Source organism: Bison bison, unplaced genomic scaffold, assembly GCF_000754665.1.
Source record: "Bison bison bison isolate TAMUID 2011002044 unplaced genomic scaffold, Bison_UMD1.0 scf7180017864064, whole genome shotgun sequence".
NCBI classification, from domain to species: Eukaryota; Metazoa; Chordata; class Mammalia; order Artiodactyla; family Bovidae; genus Bison; species Bison bison.
Genome location: NW_011494636.1, coordinates 2,323,187 through 2,339,509, shown reverse-complemented (window position 1 = coordinate 2,339,509; position 16,323 = coordinate 2,323,187). Strand labels below are relative to the sequence as shown.

Sequence of the window (16,323 nt, the reverse complement as noted above, 5' to 3'; positions counted from 1 at the left end):
TCCTGAATGTCCCAGTGTCTACTTGTTTGGAGAAAACATGTATTTTAAGAGATGACTTAGTTTCCTAGTCTTAAATACACCAGTAATCATTTGTAGTTACTGTGAATCCACTTAATGACATTCAAGATTAATCCTCAGTAATCCTGACATTCAGGCTCTCTCGCCCAAGGTTCGTCTCCAAAAGTATGGTACATTTGGAACTGTATCAGAATTTGTTGTTGGAAAAGTGGGGTGATGTTTTATTTTGGACTCAAGCATTTTGGGATTCAGATCCTATCTTGCTCAAGATTTACCACTTACAAACATGTTAATTTCGACAATTTTATTCACTTCTCTGAGCTTCGATCTTCTAGTCTATAAACTAGAGTTATTGTCAGGATTTGAGGAATGATCAACATTTAGCAAAGTATGAGGGAATGCATAGTAAGTGCTCAAATATGTTTGAGTATGTGCCAGGTACACTTCCAAGTGCTTGCCTCTATTAGTTAATTAAATTCTCACAGAACCTCAACAAGGTTGGCAACCATTTCCATATATATTTTAAATATGAAGTAACTAAAGCACAAAGAGGTACTTGCAATAGGTCACAGGGCAGAGCTCAGAACAGAACCCAGACAATTTGCCTTCAGAATCTGCTTTCTTATTACACTGTATCTCTTCTTAAACAGTGGCAAGAGTTTTTATTATTGTATTTTTGAATATAGGGTTTATAAACCCACAAAAAACTGGGATTAAATAGCTGAGGTTGACTGAAAAAAGACTATGGTCAGGTGGTAATATTTTCTATAGAAAATAATGCCTTTTCCTTTTATTGAAGACACATTAAGCAAAAATATTTTTCAATGACACAGATAACAAAGAAATGTTCTTTTTAAGACTTTTGGGAAGGTCATTCCAAATATTTTACACATTGTTGACTCTACAAAAATGCTTGAAAGTTTATCTTGAATTGAAAGAAAGATAAAACAGCAGAGAAATAAGCAACAGAATTTTCCTCCTGCTCTCTCTCATGTGTCTCCATAAAATATAATTATTTCCACATAGAAGACCATGGCAGAGCCAGGGTGAATGAATGGGTTTCTGGTTGGCTGTTTCAACCTGTGTTAGTTTCCTGCACAGTGGCTCATTTCTTTTTAAACCAAAGCCAGTGATAAATATATTTTATACTGAGAGTAAAAATAAGAAAGGAATTTTCTGTACCTCATGCTTCATCTTCTATATTTTCTCTTAGTAACATAGCTATTTAAAAAACAAGACACTTTTTAGAGCTAACATTCATCTCTAAAACAGGTTTTAAGAAATTATGAAACATGTTTGTTCAGGTTTAAAAGCCAATTTCAACACATCATTAGGAAATGATATCCTCTCGTTACACATTTATTTTTCCTCTTGAGCACAATATACTTTTTTTAGACAAATTAAAATTACTTCTCAGGAGACAACTTCATCCAGTTTGAGGGAAAAAAAAACACACTTAAATAAAACTATGTCTTAGGAAGTTAATATCTTAATATCAATTTCATTTTTTCTTCTTTTTGTAGACTAAAAAAAGTAACTTGGAAAATTTTAAAATGCCTAAAGTCACTGTTTCAGTTTGCCATCAGAGACAAAACTGGTTTCAGTTTTACATAACTTTAAGCTAATTTAATTTAGTTCTGACTATTCATAATAACATATTATTTAGGAAGGTCAGAATCTCAGATTCTCCATATTAGAAGATAAGTTAAAGAGTTCAAGTATGTGTTACTGAGGTATCAGAGTTGAAACTAAAGCAAAAAGCTTTCAAATATTTAAAATATTTCCCTTCAAGAAATTTTCATGTAAAAACATTCAAATTTACAAAAATCCTCAGGCTTTAAAAACTCTTTAAAGTATCCCCGTTATCTTCTAGATCATTTAGTTGTTTTACATACAGCTTCCTTGGTGGCTCAGATGGTAAAGAATCCACCTACAATGTAGTAGACCTGGGTTTGATCCCTGGGTTGGGAAGATCCTCTGGAATAAGGCATGGCAACCCACTTCAGTATTTTTGCCTGGAGAATCCCCATGGGTAGAGGATCCTGGCGGCTACAGTCTATGGGGTCGCAGAGTCGGACATGACTGAGCGACTTAGCGCATGCGCACGCGCACATACATACACACACACACACACACACACACACACACACCCCCACCCCTAAATTGAAAATGTTAGACATAGCCACAGATTATAATGAAAATCAAACAAAAGTATCTCAACGTTCAACTTCTCAGGAGCACATGTGTGATGCAATGTGAGTTCCATCCATGCACCAACCTGAGCATCTTCGAAAGTGTATCGTCCGGGCTCCTTCACATTCTGGGTGGTTTTGTCATAGCTCTTAGAATCCAAGTTAATAGCACTGGGGGCTCCTGGAGCCAGAAACTCTTGCCATATTTCCTGAACTCGAGAGGGAACTTCTCGAATAGGCCTTTTCTTCAGGTCCTCCACTGCTAGCCAGAATCTACACAAAATGAGACATAATCTGATGTCTGATGTCTCATAATCTGACAATTCTTAAAATATTGGCTTATCATATGATTCACAATGAGGTATAATAATAAGCTAATTTTCTCTGGGGGCGTCCAGAAACAGGCTTCTACTGATTTTTTTATTAGTTGTATTCAAAGATATAACACTTGGGGAAAGGAAATATTGAAAACAATCTTTTTTAAGTGTTCTCTGAAAATCAGGGGCCTCCCAGGGGGCTCAGACGAGGAGCCTAGCAGACTACAGTCCAGGGGTCAAAAAGAGTGGAACACGACTGAGCCACTAAGTCCACACACACTGAAAAGCAGACCTGCCAGGGCCCTGATTCCATACAACCTCAAATTTTTACTGAAACAATGGAGCAGTACTAAAGAACCTTTTGTTAGACAGGAAGATGAGTTTGAAGGGATTTAGGGGGAGTGACATGGATCATCTGACTGAGGGCATAAACTATACCACATACTCTATTTTTTGGATCTTTTGTCCATTTGAGCAATGGGGGTTAGTATGGAGAGGATTTTCTACTTTACCTGGTAAGGGAATTACCATGAAGCTTTACTGGAACGTAAAGAGGCCTGGACACAGATTAGAAAATGCCGTAGCTGGAGAAATCAGGGCAAGTAACTAATTTTAGGCTATTTAATTCCGAGACTTATGAAATGACAGAAGCAGCAAGCTTTCACATGTAATTGTTCAAAAGGCTTAAATCTGCAGAAGCATCATAGCAATTCAGAAGCTCTGGAAAAAATAATATTGACCTACTTCTAAATATAAAATATATATTTTATGTCCTTCTGTATAGAATATAGTCTATCCGGAAAGGAAAGAACACCAGGACATATTCTGGTTGATAAAAGCAAATAGCAAAGTCTAACAAAAAGCCACATCATATTAATGGGTTTCATTTTTTTACAATTTTGCCCTATATCTTTTTGTTTAGACCTAGAAGTAATGATGAAACATGAATATGTATGTCATAATAGTGTCTTTAAACAAACAAACAAAAAGGACACTTGAAAAAGGAAGCACTAGATCTGTTATCCTCAATAGGGGCCAGATGTGATCTTGATATGGACAAGATGACCACAGAGATGAATCACTATAAGCTACAGGGGATTCTCAAAGAGTCTGCTTGCAATGCAGCAGATCTGGGTTTGACATGATTGAGCAACTAACACACAACACAGGCTATAGGGTTTTAACAGAAGTAGAAAGGGATAAGCAGTACCTTCATAACTATTATGTTTTAAACTTAGGGATTAAGGAAAGTTCAAAAAATAAGTAATAAAGCAGTTGAGCTAGAATTAGAATATCAAATATTACTCAATCTAATAATTTTCCAGTTTCTAGGTACCATTTTCTTATGGACAGGAATCAGTAGATAATCCAATATGGACTATATCTTAAATGTTTTTGCTTTTAGAAGGCAAGGGTCAAGACCATTTCCTTTTTAAATACAGGTTCTGACAATGTGCAATCTAATAGGAATGCTATGTGCAATCTGAGGGAGCCTAAGTGTTATAATTGATGCATATTAAAAAGCTGAGACATCATTTTGCTGACAAAGGTCTGAATAGGCAAAGCTATGGTTTTTCCAGTAGTCATGTATGGATGTGAGAGACCACAAAGAAGGCTGAGAGCTGAAGAATTGATGCTTCTGAACTGTGATGCTGGAAAAGACTCTTCAGAGTCCCTCCTTTGGACTGCAAGGAGATCAAACCAGTCAATCCTATAGGAAATCAACCCTGAATATTCATTGGAAGGGCTGATGCTGAAGCTGAGACTCCAATACTTTGGCCACCTGATGCAAAGAGCCAACTCATTGGAAAAGACCCTGATGCTGGGAAAGACTGAGGGCAGGAGAAGGGGGGGACAGAGGATGAGATGTTGAATGCCATCACCGAATCTATGGACATCAGCTTGAGTGGACTCTGGGAGATAGCGAAGGACAGGGAAGTCTATGGTGTCTCAAAGAGTCGGACATGACTTAAGAGACTGAACGACAACAACAACAAGTTCATTGCAGTGCTCTTTGAACATATGGATAAAAAGAATGTCTGTGTTCTTGAACTAGCAAAGATACACCATTCAAATGACCATAATACAAGGAAGCACACGAGAGATTCTCAAGGAATAGGCACAAACCAGACAGTCTGGGAATGCTGAGCAGGAAGGAGCCCCTCTGCTGGGGCAACTACTGCATTGGAAAAGGGAGTTCTAGGAAGGCTATACAGATGCAGTGACATCTTAAATAGACTTGAAATTATAGATGAGATATCAAAGGGCTGAGGAGGTAATAATAACAGCGCCTACACTGTAAGTGCGGGCTCTATTCTAGGTGATTTAGCTATATTAAAACATGCAATCCCTTCAGCTTTATAGAGTATGTGCTAATATCTCCCCCACTTCAGAGAAAGCTGAATATATGAAGACTAAGTCACTTATTTAAGTTGCCCACTGTGAGTGCCATATATAGGGTTTGTCCCCAGATCTGCAGCAGATGACATTCTAAAAAGCACTCTCTTGAATGCCTCACTAAATGCATCATTCTTTTTCTTATCCTCAGCATAGTCATCATTGCAATAATTTAGTAGAATGTAAAGGGAACTCACTAAAACTCCACTCCCCCCTTAATATATGAAAGCTGGAATATGAGGAATTATCTTAATGTCATTGAGCCTTGATTTTTTTTCATCAGTAAAATGGGATAATAATGCCTATCTCACTGGGTTTCCATTAGGTAAAATGAGATAAGTTATGTAAAGGGCACTTTTGAAGTGCTTGAGATATTTTTAGGCACTCGTATTATATAACTCTCATATTACTGAATTTACTTGGTACTTACTCTGTTTACCTGAAAGAGGAACAAGCAAAAGCACACCAAGTGAGAATATAACTTCTATTTGAGAAATAAGTCCTTATCAATGAGCAGTATTTCTTGACTATTTTTTGTCTCAATACCTGAAGTTTGCTCACATGAGTGCCATACTTCCATAAATAGCAGATGCTAAATAAGATGCACTGAGGTGTATTTAGGTGTAATTAGCCCTGCTGGTTAAATGGACTGTTTTGTCTCTCTTGGTCTGTGACACCAGATACCTAGGCAGAAACAGGAAGAGCAGTGGACAGAAGCTTAGTATTGGTTTATAAAAAGCCTAGGATGGCAATTATCAGCAATCTGACTTGTAAAGATGCTTAACTTCTTCTATTCATATTTTGCTTGCCTGTCAAATGGGGCAAGGGTATTAATATTTAAATTTTATGTTTGAAGTGATGATTAGTTGAATGATAACCAGAAATGATAAATATAAAATATGGCATGGCATACTTATAGAAGTAGTGAATATAAAGCATACTATGGTATGGCATACACCGGACTTCCCAGGTGGCTCTGTGGGTAACAAATCTGCCTGCAATGCAGGAGACACAGGAGATGCAGGTTTAATCCCTGGGTTGGGAAGATGCCCTGGAGGAGGGCATGGCAACCCACTCCAGTATTCTTGCCTGGAGAATCCCATGGACAGAGTGGCGAGCTACAGTCCCTAGGGCTGCCAAGAGTGGACACAACTGCAGCGACTAAGCACACACGCACACATGGCATATCCTAGGTGTTCAAGACTTGATAGCTATATCTATCTATCTGTTCTTAGTAGGAAACAGACTTACAGTATATACTCAAGAAATATATATGTGACTACATAAGAAATATGTAATGGTTCTTTTTTATATAACTTTGTTTTTATTTCAACATAACATGCAATAAAATATTAAGATTATAATGCTTAAAAAGAAAAAAAGGACTCTAAAAGCAATTTAGTTCAGATTTAAGAAATCATTCTAATTAAACACAATAAATCTATTTCCAAATGATCAGTTTAGACCAAAATTAAAAATAGCGTTTGGTAGATACTTATGTCTGCTGTCTATTTGCAACATTTTTATACAACCTCTGATTCTTGGTATATCCAGCCCCTATTTTCCTAACACAGCAGGGAAGGACATATACATAGGCCATTTAAATTAAAGGAAGAAATGGGAAAGGAAGATTCCAGGCTGCAAAAATATATACAAGCATTTACCTTTCCAGAACTAAACATTTCTTCCATAAAAATACAAAATATCCAAGCTCTATAGAATTAGGGCTGGGACTACTTCAAATGCAATTATTCTGTATTTTTAAAATATAGGGCAGAAAGCCTTTTGGATGATATTTATACATTTTCATACAATGAAACGTGTAATATTTCTTATATGCAATTATTTATCAGTATATATGCAATTTAGTGTGTCATAGGATTATTGAGATAAAAATGGAAATAAGATAAGGCATGGAAAAAATCAGCAGTGATCAATTTCATTCATCAAAGAGAGTTTGCACATGCTAATCTTTTAGTCCCAAAGCCTCTTCCTTTTTCAGCTGGTTATCTCCTTATCATCCAGGTCTCAGCTGGAAGCTATTTCCCTGAGGGGGCTTTGAGTGATCTCTCCCCTTGGGTTTGCCCTTCTCCTGTATTTCTCAGATCTAACACTCATCCTTTTGTATTGCGATCTGTTTTCATCTCTGTATTCACGTGTAAACTGTGCTTCTAATAAAATCAGGAAGGATTTTTATTTGATTGGGTGATAATGGTGAAGTACTACTTATTTATTTCTTTATCATGAAACCCATGATGATAGCACTTTTTTTCAAAAACATAGAGAATTAGAGGAAACTCCATAAAAGACTAAAACTAGATTTATCTCTGCTTTATTTTCTAAAGCATTCTGTACTCAATAACTGACGATGTGACCTTATGACAGAAAATATTATTTAGGTCCAAAAAAATCCTTAGCACCTGCAGACCTCTTGAAACCCTGGTCAACAGGCTTTCAAGTTTCAATAAACTTGAAAAAGAATAGGAAGCTGCGTCACTGAAACCAATGACAGGCATAATTAAATTTCTCCAGATTCTGCCTGTGGTCAACTTGCTTAATCCATGGGACTTCAGTCAAAATTCTATGTTCTTCTAAATGGTTTGGTTTGGGTATCTATTAAATCTCCTGCAAAGAATGCGATGATTCTGGAACTGCTAAGTTGCAGTGAAAATAAAGGAATGCTGGCAACTTTCTCAAAATGGATTTCACAGGACTGAATAAGTCATGGGAAAGTAAATTAGAGTTCCATTTCAAAAGAATACTGAATGAAAGAACTTGTGGAAGAACCGTTTTATGTAGTGGAAAGTTACTGCTCACTTCAGTGATCTTAGAGCTGTTAAAACCTATTCCAGTGTCTTACATTTAAAAATTTAATTTCCAGGTGCCTCTTCAGTCAGAAAAATTTCAAAAATATGTAAGGATGATGTTTACAACAGATGAGAGGATACACACCTCTCTAGCAGACACTAACAGCTCAATCTGGTACTGCTCTCAACTGCCCTGAGGCTGTGTTTAAGTGTACAAAGTAAATGAACTGCCTCCATCATTTTGTTTCAAGTTATTTTATACAGGCACTCGATTTCTTTTTCTAGATCTTACTTGAGATGCAATACACAAAGAAGACCAATATGATAAATAGGTGATATTTTAATTAAACTACATATGTATTATTGATGATTCTTTGTTTTGCCAAATACTAGTCTGATACTTCTTTATGCAGTCCATTTCAAATGCATCAGATTTACATAGTTAAAAGATCAGGAGACAGTGTAAAATAAACCATTATGAAGAAGTGATAATGTTGGACAAAGTGCTTTGCCTTCATTACATTTTCTTCCTCTATCAAGAGGCAGAAATTCAATAGGTCCATAGCTTCATCATGATGTTGGTGGGATAGTAACTGGTCTGTCGAGTGCAAAATCACCAGACTTATCATAAGAAGGTCACTCTTGCTTAGAATATAAGATTCAAACAACATGTCTTACCTTAAGTTTTCTGAGCTGAATTCTGACTCTAGAAATTTAAGGAATTGTTCTCTCCCGACTGGGTCTTTCAATGCTTCATCCATGCCAAAACCCCATCGTTTTACCCTCTGCTGACTTGGTTCTTTGCTATAGAAAACAAAACAAAGCCAAATATATTCCTTTCATTACAAATTCTATATTCTGCTATTACATTTCACCTCAAAATCATATATTCTTTGAAACTCCCATCTTTAACATATTTTTCAGGGGACAAAAAAAACCTTTGATTGATGACTCTGCATGAAATTGTAGTGAGAAGAAAGTTAGGCATTAATAATAAAGTCTAACATTTATTAAGCATTAAATGCCAAGAGATGGATTCTCTTTTAGATTTCTTCAGCAACTTTGAGATGGATACTATTATAATTCTTATTTTATAAATGAGGAAGTCAAGGATAGAGGGTTATAACTTTCCAATGTCAAATAGGTAATGTTGCAGACATTCTGACGCCAGGGCTCAATTTCTTAACCGCTACACTACGAAGTCTCATGGTGGCACATTGTACTGGAGGAAAATGCATTGAGAATCAAAAGGCTTACATCCTGGTTTATGACTTTGTTGTTGATTAAATGTGTGACATAGTCCTGGCTGAGTCACAACATTTTGGGATTCCAACTTTCACATCTATAAAACTGAGAACTTATGGATGAAGAGATTTATACTTGTCAAGCATTTGAGAACCACTGAACTGACATAAAAGCAAGAGAAGGTCCATAAATGCAATCTAGCTAAGTGCTGCAGAATACTAAATCCTCACTCTGTGAAGGGGTATGCAGTGATCTTTTTATGACTCTATCAAGATTGGTGATATAATTCTTCTCTTATATAGCTGATGAAAGAAACCAGGGAGTCTTAAATTGTGTTCTAGTTTTCTTAAGAAGTCAGACACTTGTCAGTTTCTCTTAGAGTGTTTATGGTAAATTCATTTTGTTCCAAAACAGAATTTATAAAGGCATCATACTTGTATCGGGCTTAAGTAAGTATGGATTTAGCATTCATTTTACCTGAATAGATGGACCTTTGTGGCTATGTGGATTTTCAAGGAAGCTAAAAACAATGAGCTAAATTTTAAGAACTAAGGATCCTAACTAGTCGACCTTGAAACCCTTGCACATCTGATTTTTTCGTGCCAGTCTTTCTGGAAATGCAAATCTGATATAATACAAACATCTAAGTTTCAAAAACCATTGCCTTGAAGAAGAGCTTTATATCATGGTTAATGCAGACACAGAGTAAAATTACTTTTACAATTAGTCAGCTATAGGATTCTTTTTACATCACTCAAATCCTGAAATAAGTGAAATATTTGGAAGGAAGAGAAAATGTCACTTACCTTGCTTCAAGTTCCCAGAAGGTAGTATCATCAGACAACCATGGGTTAGAAGGATCAGGTGGTGCAAGAAACGGGTCGTATTCCACATACTGCTCTGTGTAACTTAGCAGACTTGAGAAAAAGAGACATTTTCATTTTCTTTAGTTCTCTGGTTGAGGTAAAACTGATCTTTGTAAGGGACACACTATAAAAACATCTGGCCAAGGAATCCTTGCTTGCTTATAGAATAAAATCTGATAGCAGTTTTCATGCTTCTTTGAAGATAAATATGGTTAAGGATTCCATCTTTCCCAATGCCTTAGCAATATGAATTAAAATGAGACAGTTTAATGTCATTAAAATGAGACAAAATGGAAAAGGTCAGTGTATAGAAGGAAGTGCCAAGGAGCAATTCCAACCCTTGGTCATCTAGCCTATCCACAGCAGAACAGATGTTAGCTGAACTTGGAGAAGAGGTTAAAAGGCAATTTTTGTCAAAAGTATTTACAGGAATTAGGTAAAGGGGGAATCACTTACAGCATGCTTTTGGGGGAAAAAAATCTATTTTTAAAACAAAATAAAGGGAGAAAGGAGAGGAAAAACACTGGAGAGGTAAGATTTGGCAATGCCTCAAAGTGCGGAATATAAATGTCTTAACAGATTTAAATGAAGAAAATATGTAAAAATCTAAGCTTAATTCAAATTCTGAAGTCATAAAATAACTTAGTAGTGTAAATGTTAAGAAGAATTAACAGAAAGTTTCAAAGTTGCCAACAAGTAACTTAATGAATTGAGTTTTATTTCTCCTAGCAAGAGTGAAAAGATTCAATTCCTTGGAATTATCTTCTGTATTTGATTGTGGTTGCACAAAGATTGGGCTTCTAGACACCTAAGATAATAATGATCATTCTGTCTTTTGAAGTGCAACAAAAGAGCTCTTTCAAAGTTTTCTATGTTCAAAAGGGAAAAGAAAATAATATTTCTTACAGGGTTCCAATTATATCAATTCTCCTCCCACCAGTTCTCTGACCATATTGAACACATTTAATTGTCATCTGAACATTTTTTAATTTATATGGGCATCTTACAATACTTACCTATCAGCAACTTTTGACATTTTTAACCGATGTCTATCTAACTGTATTTGCCAATACTTTATCTGGAAAAAAGAGATAAGTAGTTACATAAGTAGTGACATTCTCCAATTTTCAACTCTAAACTCTAATAGATTGAGTAATTCTAAACAAGAATATGTTCTCAGACAGGAATATTTCAGTCTATAGAAAAAATCAAACATGAGGGCTCTGAAAGAGTTAATAAAAATTAAGCTCTGACGGTAAACACATAACCAATATTGCTTTAGAACAGCAGTGGAGTTGAACGTTCTGCCCACGTCAGCAACATAACTTTATTTTAAAAGTATTATAGAAATTGTAAGCATTTATTCATGGTGATTATCCAAATTAGAATCACATTTCTCCATCAAACAGTGAATTCAGAAAATAAATGTATTTGCTATTTGTTACTATAATTTCAAGATAAACCCTACTTCCTAATACTAGCCCAACAAAAGCATCAATGATATTTGTTTTACTAATAACGTTATCAACATTTCAGAGCAAATTCTCACATGGACATAACAACATGTAGAAATTTAAAACTCTCTGAGTTACTTTTCCTTCAAGGTGATTATAAATATACTAGAAAAAGTATGTATTACATAGTTGGTAGGAAGAAATAAGCAAAAGGTGAAAAAGTCTCATGACAACTAACCAAGAGATTTGATGATGATTTGATATGAGACACTTGGTATTGCCTTTGAAATATTGCAGCCAAAGCTATTTATTTATCAACAGATGCAACAAGAAGCAATTTATACCATTGCTATACCAAGAAGCCATATATCTGCTCATCAGTGCTAATGAGGAAAAACTTCAAGAGGCGTCTAGAGATCAGTACTGCAGAAACAAGATTGCGCACTCTTTTGTGAAGATCACATCACATGATCGGAGGTGGAAAACACACGACCTAAATGTCACCAACCTATTGTCTTCTCATTTTTTAAAACAGAATTATGGAATATAAACTAACTCAATACTGGAGTCATCTGTGAGTCAGTCTGTGTGATTTTTAAAAATTAGAGGAAAAAGGATTTGGAGAAATAACAAGCGAAGAGTTTTGAAAACTATCTCCTTACATTAATACATCTTCAAGAGAATACATATCTTAAAATTACATTTTAAATACAATCCTACAAATCAATTTTTAAAATATCTCCTATTAACATTAACATCTGGTCTTCACACTGGCTACTCTGTAAACCATCTACTCTGTAAACCATTATTATAGGTTGACCCACCTGTTGTTGTAACTCATCTTCTGTGGGAGGTTTAGTTTCTGGTGTGGGTGTGTGGGTAGGACTGTGACTTCTAATATCATTTTGTAGACCATAGACAGACTATATTAAAATAAAAAAGAAATATGTTAAGGGAAAGTTACATTTATATTCACAGACTTTCTAAAAGGTAATTTTGTGTTATATATTCATTAAGGTAAATCAAAACTTTGCTGCATATTGGATTAAGCTTATCAAAATTCAAAAGGCACTGCTAGCATAAATGTCATATGAATCTAAAATGAAAGCACAGAGTTTTTCGAAAAAATATGTGGTTGCATTATTAACTGACAGAATAACTGACTATAGGAATAAAACTAGGTAACCGTGACAAAATATGGGGTGAGCTGAGAATACTAATTTGGGAAATGACAGCACAACAGAGCATCTAATAAGTATTAATTTCAGAATAAAACAGAGGTGGATATATAATAGAATAAAAATGTAATAAGGCCAAAAGGGTAAAAATAATCTAGTTGTTTTATAGGAAAGGAATGGAGTAATAAGGAGAGAAATCAGGTCAAGAATTCCAGTGCTGATTTTGTCTCTGATGGTATCATCAAAGACACACCAGAATGTTTCTGCTTTCCCAGCTCAACATTAGGCCATTTACCTCACAATACTGACTTTGTCATTTGGTTTCAGTAGGTGCCATTTACAAACGTCAGTGACCCCTAAGGTTTTATACATCTTTGAAATTCTTAATATCCAAGTGCTTCTTTACTATTTTGTCAAAAGGTGAACCCTACTATTTGGGAATGCTCTTTTTTGGGAAAGACCCATTGCTTAGTAAATATAAACAAAAATCTGGGGACTTCAAGAACAAAAATTCATCCCTAACTGAAGGTGAGACATCTTACATGTCAACTCAAGGGAGAGGCCAAGTTACTTTTTCTTTAATATTAAAGCACTGTTACTTTAAAATAAAGAATTTAATGTTAGCTTCTAAGCACTTTTCCATTGGACATGAGGATGGACGAGGACGTGACAAAGTTTCACAAGCCCTACAAAATTAAAGTTGCCAAATAGTGGAAAGAAGCTATTGAAATCAGAAAAGGGAAGATGTTTAACCAAGCCAATTTTCAGGCCCATCACCAACCTTACCAGTAACTCTAAATTTAAATTCGTTCTGTTAACTGACCTGTTTTCACCTAGATTCTACCTCTTCTTAATGTTAACCTTTTGGCTCTGTACCTGGGCACTTTTCCCTTGTGAGTTCCCACTATTTTGCTCTTAGCCCACCTTTAACATATTTGACTTGCTTTTCTGACTATCTTTGGTAGGTACTTCAATTTTCCCTCTTTTGACATAGCTCCAACCTCCTTGAAACTCAATTCTTGTCACTGGGCATACATTTCAACCCAAAGACTAGCACACGTGATGTCAGTTAATTACTAACTGGACTGAACTAAATGGCTTGGACTGTCTTTTTCTTTCCTTCCATCATTCACTCAACATGTATCAAACACCTATTATATGCTGTATATAATTGTTGAGCATTAGGGATATAGATGTAAACAAAAATAGGTATGCTTCCTCCTTCCTTGGAACTTATGACCTAATGGTTACACAAAGAATCACATAGATAAACATATGATTAAAACTGTGATAAGTATTATGAAAGAAAAGAATGACAAGAGTACAGTACCTGGAATACAAAGAGACTTAATTTTCACTGAAGAAAGGTCTGTATGAACTGCTACTAGCTGTGTTTGAGGGTGACTAAATAACATAACCCTCTGAACTCCGAAGTAACAGTTGAGGTGGGTATTTTAAAATTAGTGAAGCGAAAGACCACCAATTATGAAACGCTTATACTTTCTAATGTCTGCTATTTTTTTAGTTGTATCATACTAATTTTTGATAAAGAAAATAAAAAAGACATCTAAGGTGTAAACTTTCCATTCTCACTTAACCTTGGTTTAATTACTTAAGGTTCTTTAATAAGAATCTCTAGTTCATGTAAAAAATGTTTTAAAGACAAGACAGCTGACAGTTCTAACAGTGAGTTTGTTGGTTAAGATTTAAAATAATTTAAAAGAGTGCTAGAAAAATACCACAATTTATGGTGCCAAAGAAGTAAAATAATTAATAAATCACCTTCTATCTCTACATTTCTATGATTATTTCAATATACATGCACTTCACATGATCATCATGAAGTTCCATAAAACACCCAAACCATCGGGCGGTGCTGTTTCAAATAGTCTTCCAGCAGCCTGGCCACTGGTTCTGAGGTTACTGGGACATTTCCTTTTTTGTCTTATATGTAAGTAAACATCATGAATTCTCTCTTTCCTCATTCAGGGTACCTTTCATTTTCTGGGGATCAGTAATAGCTTTTAACTTTGATTGTTGGCTAGAGTGAAAATAGCCACAAATAATACAATTTTATGCTCAAGGCTTACTTCATGCATAAAGGAGGTAAGAAAATTGGTCCTATTTTGGCCAATAAGTTATGAGGATCATTTGCAATGTAAAAGGATTTGCACCTTTTAGAAAACTGAAATATATTAGAAATCTTGGCATAGAGCGGATAGGGCTAGAGAAAAAGAGAAATGAAATTGTCTCAGTGTCTTAATATTTGCAGATGGCGAAAATTAACTAATTTGGATCCACTTTGAGTTTTAATAGCAAAGATAATTACTAAACCAAGATGCTTTGACTTATAACACCTTTTTTTTGTTGTTCCTCAGGGTGCCTGGATTAACACTTTACATATGCAGTACCATCCTAATGAATACTGAATAGGTTATTCATTAAATGAAACAGATTTGACTTTCTACATAAATCTGTTCATATGTGATCTCCTTTTACATCTCAGAAGAGATAAGACAATTCTTTCCTTTATTTTTGGTCAAGGGGAAGGCACTTTAAGAACTAAAGAGTGAAGGAAGTTTCTATGCTTTTTTATGTGGAGTGCAATATCTGGGATTTTTCTAACTGGTGATGGGTGGAGGAGGGGGGATGCTCAGCTCGACTGGAGAATAATTAGGACTATGTCCGATGCCATGTGGAAGAAGCCAGTGCAGAGACAGAGCAGTGAAAGGAGACTAGAGAAGATTGAGAGAGAAAGTTTGCCAGCGTCCACATCTCTGCATCCAGGAATATCTAGGCTAACTCCCTGCCTATTCCTAAGGTTTTAGAATATTCCTCTCTTTCATCTATTTTGAGCAGTTTCTCTTGCCTGCAAATGTATTGTACTTCTTACTTAAAACATTTTTGTGCTGCACTAAGATATGAATAGTTTATTCTGTTATGTAACACATTAAAATTTAAATTTCCACATTTGGCATATGGAAGTAAAGAAATACCAATCTTTTAAAGTATAAACAGCTACAACCACTGCATTAATAGCAGGAAAACTAGGCATTAATCATGAATTTGCTAACTGTTCTTCCAGGATGTGCACTTTAGTTGTTAACTAAAATATTACATGCCATTATGTTCAAATGCAAGTAACACAGGAAAGAAAGATGATGAGACAATAAACAACTTGCTGTTGTTTTGAAATGTGGGTTCTACAGTTATAGGAAACGATCTGAAGTGTGGCTGCAGTCGTGTAAGAACAAATGCTTTTGTCATTTTTCTTTATGTTTTGTGTTGTTCTAGGACCTCTTCTAGCAATTGTCATATAGAAGGGTGATCTTATGTGGCAACTTGACTGGACCATGGTGCTCAGATATTGGAACAGACATTATTTCGGGTGTTTCTATAAGCATGATTTTTGGGTGAGATTAAAACTTAAATAAATGGATCCTGAGTAAAGCAGAATATCTTCAATAATGCATTTGCATCCAATCAGTTGAAGACCTAAATAGAACAAAAAGACCTCCACCAACCAAGCAAGAGGAAATCCTGCCAACAGATGGCAATTCTTCCCTGGATCCCTAGCTTGTTGGCCTACCTCATCAGATTTTGGACTTGCCAAGCCTTTTACAATCATGTGAGTTGGTACCTTAAAATAAATCTCTCTCTCTCTTTCTCTCTGCATACAGATATCTATATATCTCCTTATTTTTGGTTCTGTTTCTCTGGAGAAATTTAGCCATAATACAAACAAAGCCTGACTTATTAGAGTTAAAATTTTAGAATCAGATGAAGAAAATCAGGTACATAGTGCCCCTTAAAATTTGCCTAGATTAGGCTGATTTATTTCCACTTGTG

At 35.4% G+C, this 16,323-nt stretch overlaps 1 protein-coding gene across 1 annotated transcript in view; it reads right to left on the bottom strand.

Annotated features, from left to right (window-relative positions):
- RGS7 (regulator of G-protein signaling 7) overlaps window positions 1-16,323 on the bottom strand; it is a 489,491-nt gene that overhangs the window by 14,251 nt on the left and 458,917 nt on the right. The window contains exons 11-15 of the mRNA XM_010836687.1: window positions 12,121-12,219; window positions 10,859-10,920; window positions 9,783-9,893; window positions 8,410-8,535; window positions 2,297-2,483 (exon numbers count right to left, since the gene is read on the bottom strand). Of these exons, the coding sequence (XP_010834989.1) occupies window positions 2,297-2,483; window positions 8,410-8,535; window positions 9,783-9,893; window positions 10,859-10,920; window positions 12,121-12,219 (585 nt within the window). The remainder of the gene's footprint in view (window positions 1-2,296; window positions 2,484-8,409; window positions 8,536-9,782; window positions 9,894-10,858; window positions 10,921-12,120; window positions 12,220-16,323) is intronic.